The 27,850-nt window shown below is 38.4% G+C and overlaps 1 protein-coding gene across 1 annotated transcript in view; it reads right to left on the bottom strand.

The window, feature by feature from the left end:
- The window catches only part of usp43a (ubiquitin specific peptidase 43a), a 106,148-nt gene that overhangs the window by 20,450 nt on the left and 57,848 nt on the right, over window positions 1-27,850 (bottom strand). The window contains exons 6-11 of the mRNA XM_051384193.1: window positions 26,052-26,199; window positions 12,991-13,159; window positions 9,748-9,859; window positions 6,055-6,158; window positions 2,880-2,957; window positions 2,575-2,704 (exon numbers count right to left, since the gene is read on the bottom strand). Coding sequence (XP_051240153.1) covers window positions 2,575-2,704; window positions 2,880-2,957; window positions 6,055-6,158; window positions 9,748-9,859; window positions 12,991-13,159; window positions 26,052-26,199 — 741 coding nt within the window. The remainder of the gene's footprint in view (window positions 1-2,574; window positions 2,705-2,879; window positions 2,958-6,054; window positions 6,159-9,747; window positions 9,860-12,990; window positions 13,160-26,051; window positions 26,200-27,850) is intronic.

The raw sequence follows: 27,850 nt of genomic DNA, 5'->3' as shown, positions 1-27,850 counted from the left end.
TGTGTTACAAGTTACGCATTGTCATTTTAAAAACGTGTTTCCTTTTCTCATTTACCAAAGTTATGTCATCTTCTCTTCCTTATCCAGACCACAGCCCAGCATTTTTAGGCATGCTCAATCACTGAACTCTGTGTGTTCTGTGTATGTGTGTGGATGTAGTTAATTAATGGTTAATGGTTAATGGACTTGTACTTGTATAGCGCCATGTCATCAAATGTACATGAGACAAATGCAGCAAACGTATTAATTTTTTCTCTTCAGTGGTGACACAAATCTACATGCTTCATGTACACCAATCCGTAACATTATGAGCACTGTCAAGTGAAGTGAAAAACACTGATTATCTGGTTATCATGTCTCCTGTCAGTGGGTGGGATAGGAGCAACTTTGACAAGGGCAAATTTGTGATGGTTAGACTACTGGGTCAGCGCATCTCCAACTGCAGCTCTTGTGGGGTGTTCTGCAGTGTTCAGTACCTATCAAAAGTGGTTGAGGGGAGCGAAGGCTGGCCCGTGTGGCCAATCCAACAGACAAGCTACTGTAGCTTAAGCTGCTGAAACAGTTCATGTTTCTGATAGAAAGGTGTCAGAAACACGTCTGTTGTTTATGGGGCTACAAAACATTATGACCACCAGGGAGCCCAGGTGGTCATAATGTTATGGCTGATCGGTGTATTCTTAATACTCTTAACATTTGGAAATTGCACTCTCCTTATTTTTAACAATGTACACCTCTTTTCTCTTCAATAATACTGTTTACAGTAAGTTTTGTATTTTATATTTATAATAAGACTGCCTGACCTATGTGGGACTTGTTGGACTATGTGGGATATTTTGTCTTATTTATACACCAAAACTCCAAGGCAAGTTCCTTGTATGTGAAAACTTACTTGAACCTATTACTTCTTCTATTCAGCCTTGCTAGAAATAAGGATTTACTGCTGATGTAACTATGTGGGAGTTGTGGCCAGTGAGAATATTTTTTTTATAGATTGTGAAACTGCATGTGGATACTGGAAAGATTAATGTCACTCAGGACAACAACAGGAGGCAACGGTAAAACTATGAACAACAAATTATGAAGTTAAGACGTCACCATGCGCCAATGTGTGAAAAAATGTATGGTCACAGTGTGCAGAGGGGGTCAACTGCAAAGGTTTATTTTATCATAACAGTGGAGCTGGTAATATGAATTATGAAATAAAGGCTGCTTGGTTTGCTTTTGCTTAAGGCCATGGTATATGGTTATATGTAAATACAAGAACATGATCAACCATTGCAACAAGAGTATTTCAGCTTAAACTGAAAAACAAAAAACCCCAAAAACATACAAGAAAAACAGAAGATTAAGAAAGAAAACAACATAACACAGTGCCATACACCAAAAGAGGATTAGTGATTAAGGTGAAAGTTAATTTTAGTTTTGTATTTGCAATTTAGAATACCACTGGGTCCGGTTTAATGAAACCATGTCCAGTAAGCTCTAATCTTCCAATGGGGATTCAGGGGTTTCACCACTTTTATTCATTTTACATACAAATAAGTGGCAGAGCAATACACGATTGCAATACCCGATTGCTCTGGCACAGCTCTGATTTGTCTTCAAACCTACTACAAGAAGTTTTAAATGGTCATGAAACAGACTAAATACAGCTGCCTCTATATGATCTACATAAGCACACCAGACTATATAGTAATTCTTTATGCCTGCAACCGGGCCGTATTTGGTCGGATTCCCGTTGAATTTAATGAAATGAGAACATGGAAACATTATCGCTTCTGCCCACAGGGGCAGCCAGAATCAACAAAAAAATGGATGTTCCTTGTTTCTGCTTGTATGCAGATGACTCTGTAATTGTGAGTTTTCTGCAGAGTGGGGAACAAGATCATGGTTTCCTGTCTTTCCTCCAAATAAATGTGGTTAAGACCAAATAAATGTCTATGGGTTTTTGAAGGAGGCCTTCAACCTGACTCGCGTCTGATTGAGGGCAAGCCAGTGGCAGCAGCGCAGCAATATAAGTATGTGCGAGACGCTTAAATTCGCTGCAAACGCAGATGCTATACGTAAAAAGGCAAATCAGCGGGTTGTTATTTTTAAGGAAGTTACAGTATTAATGTAGATATGACACTGATGAAATCTTATTTCATTGACTCTATCTTTCCTTCTTTGATGATTTGCTGCTCTTAAAAATAGGTAAAGAGCCAAAACAGGGCTGTCTGACAGCAAGGTAAAGTGGTGAAAATCGTCTTAATATACCATACACGTAAAGTGATACTGAGGTGGGACTATTTTTTTATATGGTTGAAATAGGTTTTTCTGGTGACCCAGTATTCAGCAGTGCATTGCTCTGCTTCCATGCTGGGACTCCTGTCTGCTTTTTCTCACTGAGACTATGGATAAGTACCTCATACAACACCACTTCAAAAAACCTGAACTATTCTTGAACACCTATATAAAGTCAAGGACATCTCAAAGGCAAAGCTTTACTCTACCTATTTTTTATTTCTTACAAGAAACACAGAGCTAAGAATAATGACTTATGTTGTTTACATGGTAGTTGTCAGTCTCACTCACCTGTTCTTCTTTGGTATATAGCTGGAAGCACTCGTCCAAGGTACAGCTATGCTGCTGCAGATGCTGCTGCTGCTGGTTTCTCACACTCTCTGCATCTTTTACCACCTCCTCCTGGATGCTGCCAAACAGACTGAAACACATGCAGGGTTTATTGTTCCCATTCAGCTGCAGAGTTGTATTTACCATGTTTGAATCCCCATATTTTTTTTTGTCTATTTACAGACACAAACTGAATTACTGAGTGTTTTGGATTACAAGCACAAAAGCTAATAAACCTGTGATAAACTGTCTTCCTGAATGCTTACCATTCTTTAGTCTTGTGCTCCCACTCAATGACAAGCTTCACATGGGCAGGTCCCCCAGGGCCACAGAACTTCAGAGCTCTACAATACAGCAAGAGAAAAACTGTAAAATCGCATTTTAAACACACATCTTATGATGTGATGTTAGTATTAAGTGTTGCTCATCTCCAAAAGCCACAAACCAGAAAACCAAGGCAGGCTGAAATATGTGTTGCTGCCATGCAGAGAATAATGGACCTGTTGTGTATTTTATTTCACCTTGATATACACAGACACACACATACTCACACAGTGGCAACAACAGAGTTACACTGGGCACAGGTGAGACCTGGCTTCACATCGTGTATTAATATGCAAAAATATGATGTTGAGTCACAGTGCAGAGAGGGTGTTTGTATTGCAGAGCTTACCTTCGCTACTTTGATCTCAGTGAGAAAGATAAAACAGCATCAGTATGCAACAGCCCATCGGCACTGATAGAGGGCTAAGGTAGATTTAACAATGACTGAATACTAAAGGTAGTTTTTTCTTGCAGGCACATGACGGATCACTATGTTTCGGAGTCGTGTCAAAATTCAATCGCCTTTGATTTTGCAAAGCATCTGTATTCTTGTCAACATCAAGATAACAGAGATTTCTAGCACTGACAAATATCTTGACTGATTCTCACTATGAGTAGTTTCATTGTACATTCAAAGGAGAACTCGTGTTTTCTCTCTGAATGTGTTCAATGCATAAACATGTACATACTGAGTGTAACCACTAGATGTCAGGCTTACTGATGATGTCAACACAATTTAAGGAAGTTAAATATTATTAATATAAGAAAACGACTTAACTATTTGCTGCTATTCCACCTATTGTATCTAAATCTCTCTCTCCACTTGTGAATGTACTTAAGTTTTATATGAGTGCTGCAATAATAATTGAATCTGGATGAATGATTTTATGTCTGCCTACAAACTGCAGGGCACACAAACCTAAATGGAATCCAGTTCACAGCGCAGCAGAGCTTTGATTGGCCAGACTGCTGCCAACATATAACAGCTGGTCAATTAAACACTGAAAAAAAAGTCTATAATTATTCTAGTGGCACACTCCAGATATAACAGCATAACAACATGCAGACAAACAGCTATTATTTAGAAACAAAGTGAATACCCAGTAAGCTGACCAGGGCAATACATTTAAAAATGAAATTCTATCAAATTAAAACATTTGTACCACTCAATGTGCTATTTGGTTGCTATATTTGGTGACAAGTGATAAAGGTACATTCATTATCTTCTCAAAACACAAAGCTGTGGGCTACATAAAGCTGATAACATATGAAATCAAATGTTTTCTTTATTTGCTGTGATTATTGTGTTGATCCCATGTGTAAAAGTTGAAGCTGTTGCAGCGAGTCTTGATAAAGTCCGCAGACAGCCAGGTATATGTGGAGCCATATGAAATATACAATATATGACATAGGCAGGAGAAGCCAAGATCCTTTGTCATGTGTTTATAGTTTACAATACACATTGTGCTTTAACATGGACACAGCATCCATCACTGTCAAATATTCTACACCATTTACTATATATTGTAAATAGACATGTATACAGGCATTTACATAACCACCCAATTCAAGTATATAAAGTAATCTTTTGGCCATTCAGTATTTATTTCTTTTAACTATTTGTATTTGTATATAATTTACAGAAACAACTGACTTGTATATACATGTATGTATGTATATAGACTGTATGTTTTGTATGTGTTGCTTTTTGAATACACTTATTTTTTACTAGTTGTAAATACTTGCTATAACCAATAACGCTGATTCTGATGCTGTGCAAGCAAATAGCTATTTCCTGGAGGCAGTATGCACGAAACAGTCGGAAAGTATTGGTAGAAAAGAATCTTTCGTTCCTTTTTGTTCAGTTTGGAGTTTGGATACAAAAATCAGTAATGGAAAATGCTAAATAAAGACCAAGGACAAAATCTCTATTAGACAGTGGTTTGACTAAAATAGGGGTGAACACAAACATGAGTTTAGCATAAAGCATCTTTATACATGCTGAGCTGACATGTCACCCAGGTGACTTCAGTTTCTGAATCATAAAAAGAAAATTGTACAGACATGTTAAGCAGCTGATAAATGACGACCTGAGGTGCTTATTGACCTGCTGGCACCTATATGGGAAACTGTTCCATTTCATAATTCCTTATTTGGACAGATGGCTTTTTCTCATTGTGTTTGCTGGTGTTTTCTTGTTGAGTCAACAAGAAAAACTGGCTTTGGTTATAACAATTAAATGCTATATACTTGCTCCTAAATAAACATTAAATAAATAAATAAAATAAATTATTGATTACCATATGAGACACAAGTTAGTATTTGATGAGTTTATGATTAGTTATTTTTTGATATTGATCCTATCTGTGGGTATTGTGAATGAAATCAGTTAGATTTTGAAGGTGATGTTAGTAATGACTTGTGGCCAATGAAACAGGAACACGTGTTCTGACAAAAGCATGAACGCACACACAGACACACAAACACACACAGACACATACACATGTACGGACTGTCTTATCTAACATGGACGACGTTCTCATTTCCTAGCTCCTTTGTGGAAGGCTTGAACTTCAACACATCTCAGCAGAACAGCAGAGATTTATACCAAGCTTTGCAGCTGTATGGCGACACCTTGATAGTGTCCGTCACACAAGTATTAAAAGGCCTTATCTTCATACCGTCAAACTGATATAATTATACTCACTTCCCTGTAATCCTCTTCAGGGCGATTGGCTTCTGAAAGGAATTTCAGCTTTTTGTCTAAACTACTACTAAACATTCATGTAGTCAGTTCAATGTCAGCCATTTGTGGTGTGGCCAATTAAAGAGCTTTATTAAGTTATTTTTATGTAAATGATTGCATTTTTCTTTGCGTTTCTACCATTCCAACCTCAAGGCCATGTGGAACATGTATATGCCAGTGTTTCAGCATATGTGTGTGCTGTATTAGAGGATGTGCATGCTATTATCATGAACTGACTGTAGATCTATGTTGTCATAAATGTGTTATCGACCACACATAGATAGAGTGTTGACATGCTGATATGAGTGTGTGTCTGTGTAGGTACACTGATTTTCTTTGTGAGAGTGGACATGTGGGTGTGTGTTTCCTACCTGTCAACTGCAGGATGGTACAGTGGTCTGCTGTCCTGCGGGGACAGGTAGCTGTAGACTGCTGATACCCCCACCACTCTGACCTTAAACAGCACCCCGGCATTCTGCAGGTAGAGAAATACACATTACAGTAGTACAGCTGTCTCCCTAAAGAGCTCGCACCCCCACTTAAAACAATGTCAACCTATTATATTAAAAGATTTATCTAAGTTTCAAATTCAGGGGATATATGATTTTGACTTTAAAAAAATGGTAAATATAGCCAGAAAAGCTTGTTTATATTAATCTGACAAAAATGTGTCATTTGAATGGAGAGAAAGAAAAAACAAGCATTGCCTTTGGGTACTATAAAGCCTCTGAATGAACTGTATGGATGTAAACAAGTCATTTAGAAACACCTGCAAGAAACCTTCAGCAACTCTTGAAATGAAGTGCTGCGTAAACCCAACAATTCTCTAATTTCAGGCAGAATCTATACATAACATAATCACAACAGTTAAAAAGCATACAACCTCCCTCATTTATATTTGGCAACTAGTCTTGCTGCCTCCTCACTCAAATCAAGAAAAAAATGCATTTAGAGATAGATTATAACTCCTCTGCTGCCTCAGCAGCAAAGAGAAGGAGACTGAGTTATTAGGGAGCAGAGAGCAGAATCAGGTTGCTAATGCGTTCATTCTGAGCAGGTTGCCGTTGGAGAATAGGAACTGCAGCTGAGCATAAAGAGAAATAAATTAGTTGGTTAATAGGAGCCTAAAGCAGCAATGAAAAATATTCAGTATTAAGGGCCTGAGCACGCATGCATTCAGAAGGCCTTATCTATCTAATGACTATAATGAAGAAGAGCAGACAAGACACTTCACACTAATAAGTAATCATAAACGAGTTTGGGACATTTTTGAATGAACTCTGGAGAGTTAAGCATCCACAAGCTTCAACAGAAAGATCTGTAAGCTGCCTTATAGGAGAACTGTCAATCAACTGTCAATCTCATCTGGAATTTGGGTGCTTTGGGGACCCAGAACTAATCCTCTTTTGGGTGAGCTCTTGATCAATAAATTATATATATAAATATATATAACAATATAAAACAAAATCTTCCAGAACTGTAAAAGAACTGAGAGAATTTTTAATACCCTTTAAATTTGTAATTTGCCTGTCTGGTTTTTGTTACAAAAACCGCAAACAATTTACTCTCTCTTTTGACTCCTTTAGTATATATAACATATATATATATAATAAAGTACATTTTATACATTTATTTCAGAGGTAATGTTCCCACAACTTGTCAGAAGGTGTCAGAATAAAAAACACAAACTTTCTTGCCTATATAGTGGCCTATATTAAACCTGATGCACAGAATGTCCTTTAATACAAAACGTTATCATAAAATTTGAGAGGGCTTCAATATGTTATGGATTAAAACAGAATTAAGAAAAGCTAAGGCATTGGTTTTCATTCATTTATTCATTTTAACATTAATTGTAAAAGCAAGAGGCACTTCTGGGATGATTTTGAATCAGATGAAGAACAACTAATACCCTGAAGAAGAAAAGCCACTATAACGTTAATATTACAAGGGGGAACATTCTGACAAAGTTGAAATAGTTCAACTCTTCAAGTCATTACAGCCATTATGTGGCTGTGGCTTGGTGATGAAAAGCTTAAACGGAAGTTGTCCAACACATTAACAATAAACTTTACCTTTCATCCAACTTTTAAACCTCTTATCTAGATCTAAAATTACTTGACCAGCCATTTGGCACAGACCATACACACAATCAACACTCATATTAACACACTTACATTCAAATGTACTATCTTTTCTTTACAAAATATAATGGCTGGGAAAAAAAGAGCTGGATTTTGACAAACAAGTAAACAAGTTTTTTTTTTGTACCCTGAACTGAAAGTTGTATCTAGCTAAACAAACCTCTGGGTGGCACCAAAACACCTCATAATAAAGAAGCATACTACACAGTGATAACAGTAAGATCACAAGTTGCCTTCTTATTTTTACAAAAGATCACTGCTCTTATTTTTTTTATTTTTCCTTTTAAAACAAAGCCTCAGCAAATATATGAAGCCTTACACTCTGGGGATATTAGAGGCTTTTTTAGCTAAACAAATCTGTAAAAGTTAAAGATCCTGGTGACCTTTGTTTTTATTAAGGAGAAAAGGGTAAACGCGGTTGCAACCAGCCAGATAGGCTTTGAGGATGTGAGACACTGAGATAGAGATCAGTAAATAACAGGCTGGTATTTCTCTTTCTCCTCCTCTTCAGTTCTTTTCTTATAAAGCTGAGAGCTGTTCACTCTGGATAAGGCCACCTCAAATATTGCCTGTCACCATGGTGTTGCCCATGGCAACCCGACAACCAGCCGTGGGGACAGTGTCGGTGCGTGTGTGTGTATTTGAGAGTGGAGCTTTGGTTTAGGGCTTGTGGTGTACAGATCACTTGAACTGTCTATGGAGGAACAGATGAAGCTGAAGTGGAGATGTGCTAGTCAGGGATCATCGTCAAAGCTTGCTGTACATACTGAGCGGAGGAGAGGTGAGAGTAGAGGTGGATTTTAACATGCAAGACTGGCTGTCCGTCAAACGAACACTTCAGAATGACAGGATGTATCATGTACATCTTAATTCAGGACTGCAGCAATAGTACATATTCAAATGAATCAGTGTAATTTTTATTTTCACTAAAATACGGACCTTCTTATATACTAGTAAAAATGAGGATTTGTGTTATTGGGCTTAGAGTCTGCAGTGACATAATTAAATGTATACTCAGCAAATAAAAGCCATAAAAGGCTTGGACTGTGTGTGTGTGTGTGTGTGTGTGTGTGTGTGTGTGTGTGTGTGTGTGTGTGTGTGTGTGTGTGTGTGAGAGAGAGAGAGAGAGAGAGAGAGAGAATATAGAATATAATGTCCTCAGGTGCACTCCTTTCTAATATGGTTGATTTGAAGGATTTCTTTGATTAAAAGCAATTTCCGGTATTGCAAATTAATTTTTTCTTGTCTTTGAATGAAGGATGCAAGATTTTGCGGTGCAACAGAGCAGGAGATTGCTAAAACTCAGAACAACAACAACTAAATTTAAATTGTATTAATCAGGTGTGACGACTTCAACATCTGTATAAAACATCAGTCCTTTGTGGGTTTGAAAGGTTTTGAAGAAAAATATTGATTTTACAGCACACTACGTTCAAGAGATAGGTAATTAATAAGGAGGAGCCAGTACAATACTGTAGTTACTATGGTCCAATATACAAAGAGTTACTCAAACTTCAACAATTATTCACTCAGATTGCTGAGCAGAAAAACTATTTGTCGTCTCAGCAGAGGAATTAGCTCTTTTCGAAATGCATCATCAAAATCATGAAAAATATCAAAGCATCAGACTTTAAACACACTGTTAAGTGGTTCAATTTCTGGTCTCAATTTTTAATAATAATAATAATAGCTCCAAATGTGACTCAGTCAACTGTAAACAGACAATGGAAACTATTTAATTCAAAGACAGGATCCAACCTTAATGACAATTGATTAAAATTCTAACTAATCTCTGCTCTGTGCTGCTTTTAATTTGGTCCACTGGAGTAAAGAAGATCCAGGAACCCCCTGAGCAGAAGGGTCTAGGGCACAGAATAGAGTGGGTGACATGTTATTGGTTATTGGATGTGCAGGCATTACCTGAGCCTGAGATCCATTCAGCATCAAATAATAGAGCTTGCTGAGGATGCTCTGCTGCAACTGGTCCCAGGAGATGCTCCTGTCCTCACGCATGAGAAATGGAGGTCCAAATCTGAGAGAGGAGAGGAGAGGAGAGGAGAGGAGAGGAGAGGAGAGGGAGGGTTAGTAAAAAAGAATGACAACGTGCAAGTGCTATAGCATATATAAAGACAGGTGCTGCTGCAATATATCCAAGTTTACATATTACTCAATTGTTTTCATCAATGGAACCCAGTTTATACCCAAGGTAATTTACTTGCAGTATTTCTGATGTTGTACTGTAAAAATAAATAAATTCTTCTGCATTTATTTTTTTAGATTGATTAACGTAGCGAATCACCCACACTCCAACACCTCACAAATGAATTTCCACAAAGGTTGGGCTCATGGAAAGGGAAGAAATTGCCAGGAGGTCACTGCAGCCTATTGTGTCATCACCACATCTGTCAAGCTGTCAGGTGTCAAATGCGTCAAGGCTTTACTGTCAGTGCCTCGTGTCCTGTACTGCCAGCCTGAAGTGACATTATGTGGAGTCAGATAAAATAAATTAAATTAACTTGAGGCTCGTGCTGGCTGTAATAGATATGTGAGGTTAATGGAAGGGTCAGTTGTGTTTGTCAAATAGTTCAGGACCTCTCACAGATTAGATCCAAAGTTTTTAATATTTACATGAATGGGTGACTTACACAACACAAATACACTGAATTGTTTATTAGGTTCACCTAGCTAAAACTAACGTACAGTAGTATGAAACAACATTCCTGCAATTAATCCTACCTCCAGGAAAGTTAGAATGTTTTAGAGGAGTTTTGATCCAATTTAATGGTTATTTTGGAAGCTGCAGTTTGTGTTGCTATTGTTTGTTGTCTCTCTGTATAATCATTCCAATAGTTTGGCGAGCCCTATAAGTTTTAGTTAAGGTACATCTTAATGCTACAGCATACTGTGATACATGAAACAATACTGTGCTTCTAACTTTCTGGCAACACTTGGGGGAAGGACCTTCACTTTTTCAACATGACAGTGGCCCTGTGCACAAAACAAGGTCTGTAACAAAATGGTTTTACAAGTTTGGAATCAAAGGAGACCCTGACCTTCACCTTGTCAAACCCCTTTGGGATCAGTTGAAACGCTAACTGTGAGCCATGCTCTTGTGGCTAGATGGGAGAAAATCCCTGCAAAATCTTGTGGAAAACCATCCCAGAAGAGTGGAGGAGGTGTCGGTGTCCAAATACTTTTGGCCATGTTTAGTTTCATTTGATTAATTAAAATGCCATAGTAGCTGTCTTAGCTGTACCGAAAGTGGTGCAATAGACTAAGACCTGTCCTTTAAGTTCGGTGATGGATGGCTACAGTACATAGAATAGACTCAGATGTTTACTGCAATGTACACGAGCCCATGAGCCCTATGGCATGTGGACAACTGAGTTCTCAAATGTCACATCCTGACATTATTAGGCCATTATTAGGAGTGTCTGTTATCTGTTTCCATCTTGGATTTATGAGCATATAAGCATGAACACTGTGTACTCAGCAAGAATCAAGCTGAGCTTCACTAAGAGCAAAAAATCATGATTGAAACAGAATGACTAATGAAGAAAAATATCCTCTCGTGTCAATAACAGGTTAGGCTTTGTTGATCGCTCTAGGCAAATTGGAACCTGATTATAATTTGAGCAGTAACAACGGGAATATTACTTTATACACAATAAGCCCCTTAGTATCAGAGGATCACTGTCTACCCATGGTCAAATGAACACGCCCAGAATAATGCCCTGTGTTACAAAGCACACAATGTCTTATGATGGGTTTAGGAACATTACAGTGACTTAAATGTGTGTGTGCATCATGAACGTGCCACTTAAAAAAAACAGCAGGAACTGTGTGACCCAGTCAGTGTGCACCAAGTAAAAATTTTCCAGCAGTTCAAAAATTCACTTTAATGCAAAAACGAAGACTGGATAAACTGTCATACACAAACATGAACATCAGAACAGGAATATAAATGAGTGTAGACCCTACGTGAGTCCACAGTATGTTAACTGAAATGTACCCCTCCCCTCAGGTTATTCACTGCCATTTATAAGTCTTTAATTCATCCACTGAAGGACACCATTACACCACTGATTCAATTATGCTGGTGTTTGCTAGACAAAAGGTTTGGTGATACATTATCCTTAACTTAAGAGCCACCAGTTTTCTATTTAACTGTATTAAAAATGTAATCAAATATCATGTAATTCTCACTAGGAATAATCCAGGTGTGCTGGCAAGTTTTCCACTGTGTTCATCAATATAAAGTATTTCAACGGGATCACTGGGAGCTCAACCGGACAATCACACGTCTGCCCCGCTTTAGCTATGATCATTTGTAGTGTAGTGGATTAATCTTTAAAGTAGCTGTAAAATAATCACACATTAACTTGGATTAGCTGCATGAATCCTTCCCCAGTTCTAACCAGACTGAAATATTTATAAGTGTCTGGATCCTTTTAATATTTGTGATGTTGCCTACAGTGACAATGTCATTAGGTGGAAGATGTGATCAGAGCATTTTCTTTTCTGATTGGCAATGCCGTTCAGCCCCTGTGGGACTTTTATCCTCGAACAAAACAACACAGATCACCTGCGAGCAACAAACCAAAAGGTCCAGCTGTAGCTGGATTACGGCTGCTTATACTGTTGTGTCCAACTGTGTTATTGTTGTACATCAGATGCATTCTAGGTTCTAAGAACTTAATGATGCTGTCCACCCTTGTTGTCACATATGGCAACTGATCGCTATCTCAGGTTTCTACATTGTCAGCTTCAAGCTATAGCTGAACGGGAGCTAAATAAAACCAGCCTAGTCTGTGGCATTCATGCAATAGATATATAGGGCAAAGTTGAACAGAAATTGGATGTTGAAATTGAGACACCACTGGACGATGCAAGGGGAAAAGAATAAATGAGGTATTTGATTTAAGACTGTAGCCACAGCAGAACAGGAGGAAAGATGTCTCTGCAGCTGCTTCACAAATGTAAGCTTACCAAAAGCGATCTCATAAAAGAAATCAAAGATACCTGACTCTGCTGCTGTGTGCTTAACAAAACTAATTCACAAGATGAAGCCTTAACTCTACAGCTGAATAAACACAGTACACAATATCTGCTCAATAAAAACTAAATCAACAACAACAACTTAAAAATCAATCTGCAGCTCACCGGACAGCCTGCTGGCCAGATCCTGCTGTGTTGCAGATGAGGAGGAGGACCTTGGTGGAGCCGCCCTGGTTCAGGTATTCAGAGGAGAGGGTGCCAGACGGAGGTAACCTCTGACCATCCGGTCCAGCCTTAGAGGTGTAGGGGGAGGAGGGGAGGCTGTGGTGATACCCTGAGCAGAGCAGAGGAGTGGAGAGATTTGGGATTAATAAAGGCAAACATACTAGTAGAGATCCGAAGTGTTGGGGTGCAAACGCACACACAGTTTGTTTTTGTTCATTATGAAATAAACTGTAAGATAAGATAAGATAAGATGTTCCTTTATTGAACCCTCATAGGAGAAATTCAAATTAGACACATCAGCATAGGGGAATAGGGAAACTGTACTTGTCAACACAATGTTAACAGTTTTTGTGTAGAGAGAAAATCCCATCAGTTATGTAATCATTTAAAACTAAACTACTACCCTGGTGTGGAAATAAACCTGAAGTGAGACAATTGACAAAATCCCCTTTTTTTCTTCTTTTTAAAGAGAATTTAGTGACTTTCAAAAGATGTAATTAATAAACAAGGCTACGCTTCTTTAATACAACTTAAAAAGTCCTTCCTGTAGCCTTCTCACTCATATGAAATAATACATCAGTATCCAGTGAAGAAAACTGATATCCAGGTATCTCCGTGCTGTTATTCAGTGCTCAACAAATCCATACGCTTTGTTTTCACACATGTAAGAAGAATCAATATGTCTAACTTGGAGGTGTAGGAGGTGAATAAAAGGGTAAAGAGTATTAGTTTACAGCAACTAAGAAAAGCTGTTACATAGGTAGTGTTTTGTTATTTTCTGGATATTTTTAGTGCTAACATTCTACTACTACTACTATTACTAATACTACTAATATACTACTTGAATATAAATTCAGTCAAAAAACAGAAACAAATTTGCTGGCAGAGAGCCGGTAATGTCACACCTGATCAGTCCTTATTCTGAAAGGCAAGACTGAAATGGACCAAGCGTATAAAACAGCTCTGGGTGCCTGACTGATAAAGTGTTATGGAAGGAGCAGCGTCTAATGTGACACGTTTACACTGTGCTTCTGAAAACATTATAAGAGAATTTCCATTACACCAGAATTGCCCTTTGATTCTTATTTGCCCTGAGGAGCTGTAAGAAGAATTACATCTTCTACCACCCACACACATACACACATGCTATGATTAATAGTGGGTAATAGCTGAGGGGATGCAGAAGGCCCAACCTCGTGTCTCCCAGGAAACATAAACTTTGACATTATCAGAGGATTTAATTAAACAATGCTTGTTCGAACCCTTCCGTGCAATTAATCACTGCCATCTTCTAACATCACACACACACACACAAAACCAATCCTAAACACACAAGCAGGAAAGTCGAGTGTGAATAGATGTAAAGTTTTGGATCTAACGGCTTTACAAAAGCAAGCAGACAGATTATTACTGGAGAGACACACGGGGAAAGTGTTGTGTGAGAGCATTTCTTTTTGCGTCAGAGACAAAGACAGAGAAGTACTTTTTGCTGAATAACTGGAATTCGAGTAAGTAAATACACCCTTTGGTTAAAAAATAATAGCGCCTGAATAAGTGCTGATTGTTAAAACAAGCTGAGAAAATGGAAAAAGCTTTGACTAATGTTTGTCCAAACTGCTACTAAATCACATGGAGATGTTTTACTTTCTCAGCAGACAGGAGCAAATTGATGTCACGTTATGCATATTTCCTGTAATTCAGATGACCAATTCATCTACTCTCTCTTTGTCTCAGTCTCGCACCCCCCTCTACCTTGTCTGACACCTTTAATTCTCAGTTTTGCATGCTATCCAGCTATTAACGCCCAACTAATCAATTAAGCACCTCTCTGTTAACCTGCACATCTTAGAAAAGTAGCAAACTCTTGATTAATTCCTTAGTAGCTACTCAGTATTTCCTGTACAAAGTATCACTAAATAACTTCAATTTAAAACATTAGATGAAACCTCTTGTAAATATTGGAAGGAGCAGATTCTATATGTTATTCTATATATTCTGCATATATATATAATAACAAATCTGGCTCCTAGATATGTGTTTTGCCAGTTGAGTTTTGAGAAGAACATAATTGCTACAAGGATTATGTTCAACAGTTAGTTAAGGTTAGGGAAAGAATGTGTCACAGTATCTGTCACAGTCCTGTTTTGGCTTATCTTTCCTCTCTGTTCATCCCTTTCAGTCATCTCTCTCTTCTTCATTTCCATGCATCATTGCCATTCTCCTCTCATCCACCGGATGCCCTCAAACTTTTCCACCTTTTTTCCTGCTAGGCCTACTTAACTGCCCTTCCCCGCCCGCCTCCTCACCTCTTCCCACTTCCCCTAATCAGCCCAATAGTACATACACTGGTTAATTTCCACCAGTACTCTGTCAGTTCATCCTAGTTGCTTTGTTTGCCTTTGCTGTGTGATTTTGGCTGTCTGGATCTGCTGTTACCTGTCTAGGTCTGCCTACTGTAGCTATCACTGAAGTCATCCTGCAGCCTCTTCTGGCTGCGTTTGGGTCCTATTTCAGTTGCCCTGCATAACCAGCTGTGACAGAATGTGGCCTTTTTCCGCTTATTTTTTCAATACTCAACCAAGAACATTATCTTTCCCTTACCGTAATTACATGCTGTGACAACAGTAATAATGCTTTAGTTACTATACGCAGACAAGAGCAGGAAATAACAATGAAATGTATTAATATTGCAGCATGTATGAACATTTTGCAACTTGGCACAATTATTCTCATTAAAAATGTTTCCCTATTATGTAATATATAAACATCTATGCTTACTGACATTTAAACAAATCAGCCCTACTTTAACTGTGCCAGTATTTTAGTGGGTAGTTTTAAAACCAGAAAGTAATATATCATGCATGGCAAATAGTGTGATTTTGCCCACATGTCCTGGGTGCACTGGGAGAACCTCCTGCCAGACTCTCATTCTCACCTCCTCTTCCCTTCCTCTCTGAGATGGACAGAGGAGAGCCAGGCAGAGGGAGGTGTTAGTGGGGTGCAAAGAGACAGAGGGAGGGAGAAGTGAAAGAGAAAAGAGACCAGAGTCGATAGAAAAGTAGAGAGTGAGAGAGGGCAAAAGGAAAGAGCAGTTGTTAATAAAAAGTAATTCCCAAAGTGAATGAAAAAAATGTTTAGGGACAACCCAACTTCAATGAAGAGGAACATTATCAGTGATGAAGAAAAGCTGCACATTGATGTCCTTTCATAAATGTATTGCTTTAATCATCAATTAGCATGATATTGAACCGTCTGTTGTTGTTGTGACAATGTCATGGTTGCTGCAGGAATCTGTTTATAATCTATTTTTAATTAAAAGATAAACATTGAGACTGAAGTGAAAGCAAGTGAAGTGAGGGAGAAAGGGGTAGAGTTACAGAGGGAGTGGGTGTAGTGAGAGAGAAACGAGAAGAGAAACAGAAATCGCTCTTGAGATTGGAAGTGGTGAGTATAGCAGCGTTAATTAAACAGCTTAGCCCCGAAGAAGATACTACACCTCCTCTGGCACTCTCTTCTCCTCCATTTATTCCGTTTGTATTATCTTATACTCCCTTCCCTCCCTGGCACTCTATTTATCAATATACTATCCCCACTGCCACCAGCTTCTCACTATCTGACTGTTTGGGCTGAATCACCCTCAGCTTCATAGAAGCGGTCAGGACGCAAGAGGAGAAACACAATCAGAATAACTGCAACAAAAGAAGATTTTTTGAGTTTGTTTCAACTCTGTGGGATCTGAGTTTTTTTGTGCCTGGGAGGACACAATGCACTGTTACATATATTCTTACAACTAAACACAGTCAGGACTATAGTAAGTCTTCTCACACACTCACACACTCTCTCTCTCACACACACACACACACACACACACACACACACACACACACACACAGTAACAAAGTATTTTGCAATCAACGCTTACTCATGGTAAGGCACCAGTGGTTCAATATGTCTTGCAGCTATTGAATAAGAATATATTGAGGATGATAGTGTTAAAAAATACATTCCTGGAGTGTCTCTGTTAATATAGACAATAAGTGTCTGCATCAGTTAGAACTGTTCTCTTGATGGTCCCATTACTCAGACAGAGGAATACAATCGCACACACAAAAGCCTTAGTATGAGTGGAAAGTAAATACTAAATAGATAATCATAATTTGCTGTTACACCAGAGGCAAATGTCTTTTTACATTGAGGTCTTATTCCCAAACAATTCTGCTTTTTCATTACTGGCTGCGTAAAAATAGAAAGTGAGATGAATGGAGAAACAGCAAAGAGAGAGATTTTTGGCCACATACTGACTGGAACTGACACTGCTCCCAAGTGGTTCAAGACCAAATGAGTGACCCCTGTCAATGCAATGCACACACCTGACTAAAAATACCCAGGGGGCCATAGGCTTAGCCCTGGACGAATCAGAGGTCCTGGCAGCAAACAGCCATCTGACCACAAATGCCCCTGTTGACAGCAAAGCACCTGAGCTTACTGCCAGCAGCAAAATGACGGATTAGAGATGCAGCAGGGGAGGAACTAAATACACCTGATGCTCTCTTCTCTCTCCTTTTACCTTCTTCTTCCACCATCCTTCAACTACACCCAGGTCACCTTCCCACTGCTCTTCTGTCTTTGTCATACTGTTTCGTTATAAGGCACCGTGTTACGTTCACAGTAGCCACAATACCCTCACTGCCCTCTCGTATTAAGGGAAAACACCACAGACAGTCGCAATCACTGAAATTGCCCATGGCATTTTGCATTTAGTTACATCATGTCCTAAAAAGTTCATAAACATGTCACAGCACAGTGCTGAACATTTTAGTTGTTTATATCTCTGAAGAAATAAATTAATTAATTAACAATAATAACAATAATAATAAAGATCTACAGGAATATTCATGGTGTGGCAAAGGGTGATATGGAGACATCAATGGGTAGCAGAAAAACAAGCTTATTTAATAGCAAAATCACATATATTTACCAAGTAAGGATATATTAACTAAAAAATAAAAAATACATTATTGTGACACATTGAATAGAAATATCTTAAGGTGGCATTAGATATCAATTAGAACTTAAGCCTAAAATGTGACCATAACAGATCATAAAATTAGCATTTGACACCAAACTTGGGTGACAGCTGGACTGGCAAGGCATTTTCTTTCTTTCCTTACTTTCAGCTGCCACCCTGCTACAGTATGTCGCTGAGGACAAAATGATAGATAACAGAAAATGGCTCTAAGCCAACATGAACAAACCCTGCTGACCCACTCACTTGAACAAAATTAAGTTGTGTTGCGAGTTACACTGTAGGTTTGTTTTGTCTTAACAGGCTTGTGGGCAGAGGAAGCTTTTTAAGTTGGCACTCACACAGACATTTATGCACCATTTGTGTTGTTCTACACGAAGCAGCTGAGCTGAGTGTAGCTGTTATTTCCCAGATGATTTGAGAACACGTTCCAGAGGCAGTCGTGATGATCAGAGCACCGAGTGTAGACATACCAAATTTCTTTCTGCCTTCATTCTCTTCAGGTTATTTTAAATGATGAAATCTACTGGAGGGGCAAGAGTTCCCCTGTGAATTTTCCTGGAATATTTTTGCTTTTTTGCGCTGAGTTTGCTTTAGGCGGCCTGTAATTACCTTAATGGCACTGCACAGGAAGTGTACTTTGCAGGTTTGAATTTGCATATTTGATGTCTTTGTCTCAGTATGAGTCAACTTCTGTACTACTTGTATTCATGAGCACACATATTGCAGCATGTTTATATCTGCAACGATCTTGCCATCACATATAAGACAGTCCATTATATTACATAACATAGCTCATTATTTTCTGGAAAATAGGTCAGTTTAAACCAATTTGCATCCAGACTTTTATGTCCCCATGATCCCAAAGTTATCTGTTATGCTGCAGGAGAACACATGAAATCTACATTTCATGAGATGAAATTCAAATTGGATTTTGATATTGTTAAAGCGGCTACAATCGATAATTGTAGAACTTATAGAATGACAATGTGACAAAGTGAAAGGAGGTGGTGATAATGACCCTACAGTGAATTATCAAACCCCTCTGCTTTATGGAGCTTTATAGTGTGTTTCAGCTCCTTGTTTAGCTGTCCAGCCCACAACTGTTCTGGTTCGCTCTCAACCCATACACAGTCATTTTCAGGCAGCTGTTTTCAGTGCAAACGCTCTAAAAACTCACTGTACACTACCTGTGCAGCCCCAAACAGCAGACAGACAGTAAGTGGATAGCTGGAGAACATAGTGGGGCATTTAGCAGCAAGAGCCAGATATTTCCCTCAGGAGTTGTAAGAGACCATAAACAGAGATAACAGAGAGTGAATACTGAACTCAAAATTACTTAAATCTAAATGAAGAGGCCAGAAACACGACTCCAATGATAACGTTGCTCCGTAACTGCTAGATGTTTAAATAGGCATCTGTTCGTTAACAAGTTCATAATTTCACTGTTGTTGTTTGTTGTTGTTTCTGCTTTCCGCAAGCCACAAAAAAATAAAATAAAAAAAATAAATTCATAGATAAAAAAGAAATCCGTTTGGGAGCTGCGCTTTGTCACTGGGGCAAAAGTATCAGGGGATTGGAGCTGATTGAAGGATTTGACAGACCGAATAAACACCTCAGAGTAATGGTGAAATCCCTCCACCTACTCGCAGCCCTCAGTGGGTTAATGGGAACGACACAGTGGCTTACCATCAGGTCCACAGTTCACCGTGACAGGACCCGAACACTCGATAATAACCTGCTAGAGAGCGCTGTTTGTGGAGCCACACTGTACAGTAAGTGTGTGGAAGTAATACAGATGGGAGAGAGAATTGAAAGCAAGACTTTGATTACTCTATCCATCTCAGAATGTAGATCCTGTTTATGTGAGTCAAATCCTCTTTTCTACCACCTTTCCCTTGGGACCTTCTACTTTTTTTTTACATATAACAACACACACACATTCTCTCTCTTTTGGCCCAGTTTGCCCCTCTAAGTGCACGCATCTCTCACAATCCACTCTGCTCAAATCTTGATTGACTTCTCCATTATCCCGCAGACATGTGACTGAGCCTGGTCTTTATTTTTTAATTTCAAGGGCACCAAGTGAACATCACACAAAGTTAGCACGCTAAGCTTTCCCTGAGCTTCTATTCAGTGGGAAGTCTTTTTCTTTGTGCAGCATTATGGAGCTTTATCACACTATTTATGTGCAAATTGCCTGGATTGTTGAGGGTGAAATGGGATGCTATTGTTGGCGCTTTGGACTTAATTGATTTTTCAGTGTTTTCCATCATGAGACCTCCTTCTGCCATTTCCCCTAAATGCGAAACCTCATTATTGTACCTGGGAATGGCGCTCATTCAATATCCCCGGAACACTTACTGATAAAGTCGGGGAAGTCCAGCTCCCAAACAATAAAATATACAGCAGGTCATGACGACAGAGGAATTCCCAGCATATAATAAACCCTCTCCGACATAACCGAATACAAGACATAACAGTTGCTTTTACTCAACTTTATCGTCACGGTTTACATTTTCTTTGCTTTTCGTCATTGCTATTAAACTAATGACCAATTATTCATCGGCCCATGTCAATCCCCCTATGCACCCACACAGAACATACTATGCATCCCAAAGTGTAACCCTCCTCCTCCCCTCCTTTCCTTCCCCAGTATCACGTTTATTCTACCAGCAAGTGATGTGGAGGAGGAGACAAAAAAAGGAATGAAAAGGACAAGCCAAAAATCATGCACAAGGGCGTTTGGACAATTTATTTGCTAAGAGTCAAATATGACACTATCAATGTCATAGTACTGCCTCCACAGCCGGTATGTTCAGTTTTTCAGGCAAATTCATCAAGGAATGTCCACTCTGGTTAATGAATTAAAACTCCTACAACAATGTTTGGTTAATATATTACAGTTAAGCAGACCATTATAATATCATATATCTTATGCCAACAAACATAATTGACAAACAGTTGTGAAGGAGTGGTGCATTTTTAAATATCTGCCCTGTTTTGCCTCTAATATTTGCTATCAGCATGGCTCTAGAGATGGCAATGTCAGTCTGTTGGTCCAGTCTAAAATACATGGATTGCCATGACATTTTGCACAGACATGGTCTCCAGAGGATGAATCCAACTGACATTGGTGGACTTTTGAAATTTTATACAAGCATCCATGGTTCCCAGATGGTCTATAAATCTGACTTTGATAATCCCCTGACCTTTCCTCTAGTGCCACTATGAGGTTATAATTTGCAGTGTCTTGACAATTATTGGATGGATTGCAGCGACATTTGATTCAGGCATTCATGTTCCCTTCAGGATAAATTGTAACAATTGTGGTGACCCCCCTGACTTTTCGTCTAGTGGTACCAGCAGCTCGAAATATCTGCAAAACTAACAGCATTCTTATCAGACTCAGCTGTCCTTTATGTTTAGTAATAATCAGCAAATGATAGCATGCTGACAGTACGATGGTGAGCCTGGTAAATATTACCGAAAATATGAAATGCAATCCAGGAGGGCCAGTTTAAGTAAAAGATAGTCTCTGATAGACAGGATTTTATAACCCCAATTAGGAGCTTGCACTTTTGTGCTAGTGCTGCTAGCGCTATTGTCATTTTGACCTTGCAGTGAGGTCAATCTCTTAACTCCGAAAAGCCCTCTTGTTTGTGAAGAAGATGTGTGTTTCATCAGCTGCCTCCTTTGTATCCTCCAATACTGGAGCAGCAATAAAATGGTGACAAAAATATCATTTTCAGGATCACAGAGGAGGTAGAGTGTGCAAGGAGGTGTGGTGATGAACCCCATATCACAGTAGAAAATCATCATCTGAACTTGGTACTTCATGTCGAAATTCTGCTGTGGTGGTAATTTGCCTGTTTCAGTCCTCCCTGTCATCTCCTGCTGTTAAAGCACATTTTCAGACACCCTCGTCTCTCTCCCAGTCTGAGGACAGTACATGAAGTGTATTTCTGAGCAGAGTTGTGCGATGCATTTCTCTTCTACTGTTTTAAAACGAATGTACAGCTGTCAAGTGACCTCAAATTGTCATGCTGTGGTGGCTTGACAGAACGATAAAGACAATCCTGGGAGGACATCAGTAGGTGACAGCTGCCTGCTCACAGACTGAGAAAAATACAGTATCATTGTTTTCTACATGCTGATCTAAGTTAATGAATGTAGCTGAATGAATTGCTAAAAATTCAGTTGGGAAATTCAACAAAATAAACTTCTAAAAAAGATTTGCAGGAGCTCACCAGAATAATAAAAAAATTAAATGAGATATGTAATGGGTTGTTGAGCCAGTCCACTATTGGTTTCATGTTTCATGTACCATCCTGGAAAAAGATTATAACTGTCACACAAATTCGATTTTAGAACAACTTGATTTCCCTCTGATTTTGAAAAACACATCATTGATAGAGATAAATTTGCCATCTTCATGTGTCAATCCACAGTGTTTCATTTATCATGTCAGCAAATCCCAAATTTGACCTCCTCTATAGTATTTATATGGTGTATGTTTCATGATGTATGATAAACAGGTTGTATTAAGAGGTAATGGTGGTAATGAGAAGTTAACACAATTAAAAGACATGCAGCCTATTCCCTAATGATGCTACCACTGCTAATAGATGAAAAGTGAAAGAAAACAATACTGTGGATTCTCTACTGAATATGTTTTCTACAGCTGAATTATAAATCAAAAATGAATCAAAAGTAATTCATCAAAATTAACTTAATAAATGTCTTTTTGTGCCTTTTAAAGTAACACAATTAACACATTAATATGCCAAACAAATTCAACATATTAAAATAAACAAACTTAATTAGTTAAATATATGCACTATATGTAGTACTTTCCCCAAAAAAATTTCCACAGCAGGGCATGTTTACACATAGTAATTGGTCTGAAAACTACGGCAAATCCAGATCAACCAGAGGTTGTAGAGCCAAGGTCATTTAAGGGAATGACTACTACATTTGTAAATGAGACAGTGTCATTACGTACTTACAGCAGAGTGACTACACTGAATTGGAAAAGTGGGGTCTTAAACCTCAGAGTAACAATGGCCTCAAATAACCTCAGTAACCATAGTAACACTTCAGTTCCTTCAAACCAATAAGGCTTCTTTAAGTTTATATCTTTTTAATTCAGTTGACACCACAGGAAGCGGAGGTTTGTCAAGTTTTAATGAAACAGCAGCAACAGTGGTGTTTTATTCTTTAAGTTTCGACAGTCCAACACAGTCTTTATATACTGAAAAATAAACCACACACAAGAGGTGCACAAACAAAAGAAAAAAACAAAAATCCCAATTTACCACAATGCTTCAGACCATGAAATGTAATTATGCTCTATGTAAAAACTTTAGCTGTATTACCATTGTCTACATGCTGTTTCAAACGACTGTCCACCCCACTAGGGCTAAATTATGCAGAAAATTCTGCGATACATCATCTTTTATCTCCACAATGCCATGCCTTGACTCATCAGTAATGCTTGTGTAAATTCACGTGCTACATTTGATAAAACATGACATAAATCCCATTGAATGGAGTTATGATATCCTGGAATCTGCTCTGCTGTGATCTTATGAATTATTCTGAGGTAAGGGCCATTCATCATTTTCATCAGATTGCTCACATGAATGGAAGTCACATTTCCCAGTGAGCACTTAAGTGTGATTCATCACAAGTGTATTTCTGTATGTGTGTGTGTGTGTGTGTGTGTGTGTGTGTGTGTGTGTGTGTGTGTGTGTGTGTGTGTTAAGGTTTCCTCTTGAGGGTCATGTATTTATAAGACTCTCCAGAGTAATTCTAATGGATTCATTACCTACTTGACTAACACAGTGGATGTGTGTGCTTATGCTCATGCCTGCTTGTGTGAGCACAAGTGTAAAGCACATTGTATGTGCCTGCTCCCTCTCTCTGTACTGTGACGCTGTTTTTACTGTGTGAAGTGACAGTAGAAAAGCCTCCTGTTGAGAAAGTGAAGAGTCTTAATTTTTAATGAGCACTTTGAGCACATATGTGAATAATTGATGTCAGCTTTTTTCGGGGGTAACAAAAACCCCCATAAAGGCTTCATTCAGTAGCTTAGTGGACAAAAGGCTGACCACAACTGGCAACCCAAATGCTATTAATGACCTCACACTCACATCGGTAATATGACTCAGTTAAACCCCTTACATTCACATTGATCTGTTAAAGTAACTGCTGTGTGGCTTTCAAACATAGGTCTTTGTTTAGGAGAAGTGACAGGACACTGGTCGTGCAATAAAAGAGATCTAGAGCCTTGTTTTCCTCCTCAGCATTGTATTTTTATAAATACATTTAGAGTGAAGTTCCCGCTGAGGAAACAAAACTGCATCATTCAGTCGTTGCCAACAGCGTATACCAATAATTCATAATATATAATTAATTAAATGCAACCTGGACCCTGATAAGAGGCAGAAATGTTGGCAATTAAAAATGATTCATCTATTTAAGCATCCAAGTTTTTGCTAAAGTCAACACTTGTCCATTATGAGATGATCACATTACAAAACAGTGTTCGCTACAGGTCTGATGGTGTTATGCTGACTGGAAAAGAATGGAACGACCTCCTGTCTGGAACTTCCGCAACCAAATATTTATGAGTTTTTAAAATTTAAAAATGTAAAAGTTTTTAATACCTTTAATGGCCTTTTTGAGGAAAATTAATTAAACTTTTCAAGACCTGCAGATACCCTCTGATAACACTGGTAGAAACCTCTTTGTGCATCAGAAATCCTAATTAGGCTTGTGAGACAAAGGGCCTCAGCAACAATTGAGTATTATAATGTGTTCAAACTCGAAGCAGCAGGGCTCATGTTATCATTTCAAGATTTTTAAGTTCCAGTATGGGTCAAACTCCCAAAACACAGATCCAACATTTCCCATAAAGCAAACAATAGTATCTTTTCCTACCTGCCTGGTAAACACTCTAATTTAACCACAACCACACAACCCCTGTCTGTAACTCTCTTTATGTTAAATTTATTTGTCTTCAAGCCCACATAAGTCCACATAAGACATTATACAACAGTTTTTTTAATGTTTAAACTAGTATCAGTTAATCATTTAATCAATTAAAGCCAGTACCAGTTAATGTAACTAAATTATATTGAGCAACGTAAAAGGAGTTATGTTTATGTTTCATAGAAAAACCAGTGGGTTATTTTAAAAACAATTTAGCAACATTTATAGGGTGAAGTGCATTTCTCAAAGGGGCTCTATAGAACACTCAGCCAGCCACTTTGCTCTACAAAGCAGCAAGTGTGTGTGTGTGTGTGTGTGTGTCATTATACACATTCTCATGTCAATAGTGCATTCTGCAGTCTTTCACAGACAAGAAAAGGTTTTTTTAAAAGGGAGGTGATGATGCAAGACTGACTCACTCTCATACCTGTCTCTCTACATTATGAGTGTAAGGAGACTGAGCTCTTCTGTCACCTCATGAACAAAATAAGAGAGGACGGGAGAGCAAGAGCCTGAGAACATTCAAAAAAGGGAAATTTGACCATTTGGCATTCAGATAATGGAGTGAAATGGCATATTTGGCCAAATCTGATGACTTATCAGAGTTTTAGATAGATTTATTATTTGTAGGAGGTCATCGTGGTGAGACATTACTCAAACTTTTTGTTCAGGATGATGTGATGCACCAGGCAGGCATTCAGACATGGCATTTAATTTAATTTGTTTGAGCGCTATCATGCATAAAGAAACAGAATGAAAAGGAAGAATACACTGCCTGTGAAAAATACAGTTAATGAAACACAAGAACTCACTGAATGTGAAATACGGTTAAAAGTGTTAATCAGTGTGAATAAATGTTGATCAAGAGGACATAAGGAGGCTCAAAAGAGAAAACTGGAATTTAGGAAGGAGGAAAAAAAGCAATCAAATCAGTGTGGGAAGTCAGTGTTTTTGATGGATGTCCTGTTACTACGGTTACCTGAGTGCGGTGTGGTGGAGCCTCCACGACTATGGAGGGGAGGAGCCTGAAAGGCGTAGACGACGTCGCTATCAGCAATTGCGGTCAGGTCATCATCATCCGAAAAGGAACGCTGGAAACCTGTGGAATACAACTCTGACAGGATGACCTGGAGAGAGACAGAGAGAGAGAGAGAGAGAGAGAGAGAGAGAGAGAGAGAGAGAGAGAGAGACGCACGGTGAACTTTTGTGCCTTAAGCAATCCAGATTTATTTTGTGTTGCAAATCTAATTCCCCTAACAAGCAGGGTGCTAAATAATTGTTTTTGTTCCCTGGCCAAACGGCTAGTTAATGTTCAAATGTTACCAGCCACTCAATAGATTACCATTGGTTTTTGGCTGGTGCTGAAGCAAATTTATCTACATATTTTTACCAACATTTGGCAGCTGGTGCTATTTATGTACCCTGCCCACAAGGGACAAAAAGACAACACTGAGCCGCAATGGTGCCAGAACTGACTCTATTACATAACGCACATAGATGGATGACAGACATAAACCAACAATGGTACAGTATGCAGTCAAATTCTGAGAGGAAATAAAACTAGATACATTTGTAATCAAAGAAATCAAAGTAAACCTTAAAGGCTGCTGCATTAAATCATATAGAGCAGACTGTAAAAGACTAAAAGAAATTTCTCAAACAAGACCAAAACCAGAGATCACAACTTGGCAACTGAAATACATCAAGATAAAAGTTAAAAACAATAACATCCCTAAAGGGAACGATATTAAAGATACAAATTTTTGAGATGTGTATTTCATAGTTTCATGTTTAAGCAACAAAAAAAACAAAACATTTTCTGTGTCATTGTCAGGGCTCTAAAGATCTGGACGCAATTTTGTGCTTGTTAGTATTTGAAGTGCAGACTGAGAGGTTTTCTTTTCATTTATTTGTGTTTTATGTGTCTTATACCATGACCACAGCCAATTTGTTTGTCATTGACAGGCAGGTGTTTTAAAGTGCAGAATCTGTGTGAAATGATTATTAAACTGCAGGAAACCATAGCAACATCACTTCTGAATTGTGATACATTATAATTTAACTCTCACTGGCAAAACAGAAGAGTTTAATTATAATAATGGATGAGGATCTAAACACAGACTGTGATAAGTGGCCTTGGTGTAACAGACTAATGTTATTTTTGTATGTCAGGACAACTTGTTTGGAGGACACTTGATTCAATATCATGTTTCACATGTTTAAATCTGTAAAGGTCCAATACATGTTGTATATTAGTACTGAAAACTCCAATATGCCGGCGGGTTTGAAACAAATATTTTCCTTAAAAAAAAATCACCAAAATAACACCATAGCCAGAAACTGATGATGAAACAAATAACTGTTTTAAAATTTCTGGAGGTCCCTGAACAAATCATGAGCATAACAACATGTCAAGTTAAATTAGTGATATTTTATTAAAACCACTTTATTCTTCATGTCTCATTTAAAGTTTGCAAAAAATTAACAGAGAGAGAGAGAGAGAGAGAGAGAGAGAGAGAGAGAGAGAGAAGAGAAAGAGAAGAGAGTGTGTGTGTGTGTGTGTGTGTGTGTGTGTGTGTGTGTGTGTGTGTAAAAGAAGAGCCCACAGTAAGTAAAAATGTGACAGAAGCAAAAAACGCCCAGAAACCGCTTGGGGTTCAGAGGGTGAAAAAGAGAGAAGAGATGAAAAGGATCGTAAGAGAATTAATGTCACAGTTTAAAACAGACTCAGGAGGTTAGTAGATGCTTAGAAGAGGAAGACATTGAAAAAAGATCAAT

The sequence above is a fragment of the Dicentrarchus labrax genome, unplaced genomic scaffold (assembly GCF_905237075.1).
Source record: "Dicentrarchus labrax unplaced genomic scaffold, dlabrax2021, whole genome shotgun sequence".
Lineage (NCBI taxonomy): Eukaryota > Metazoa > Chordata > Actinopteri > Moronidae > Dicentrarchus > Dicentrarchus labrax.
Note: the sequence above shows the minus strand (reverse complement) of the source record. Positions and strands in the feature narration are given on the sequence as shown.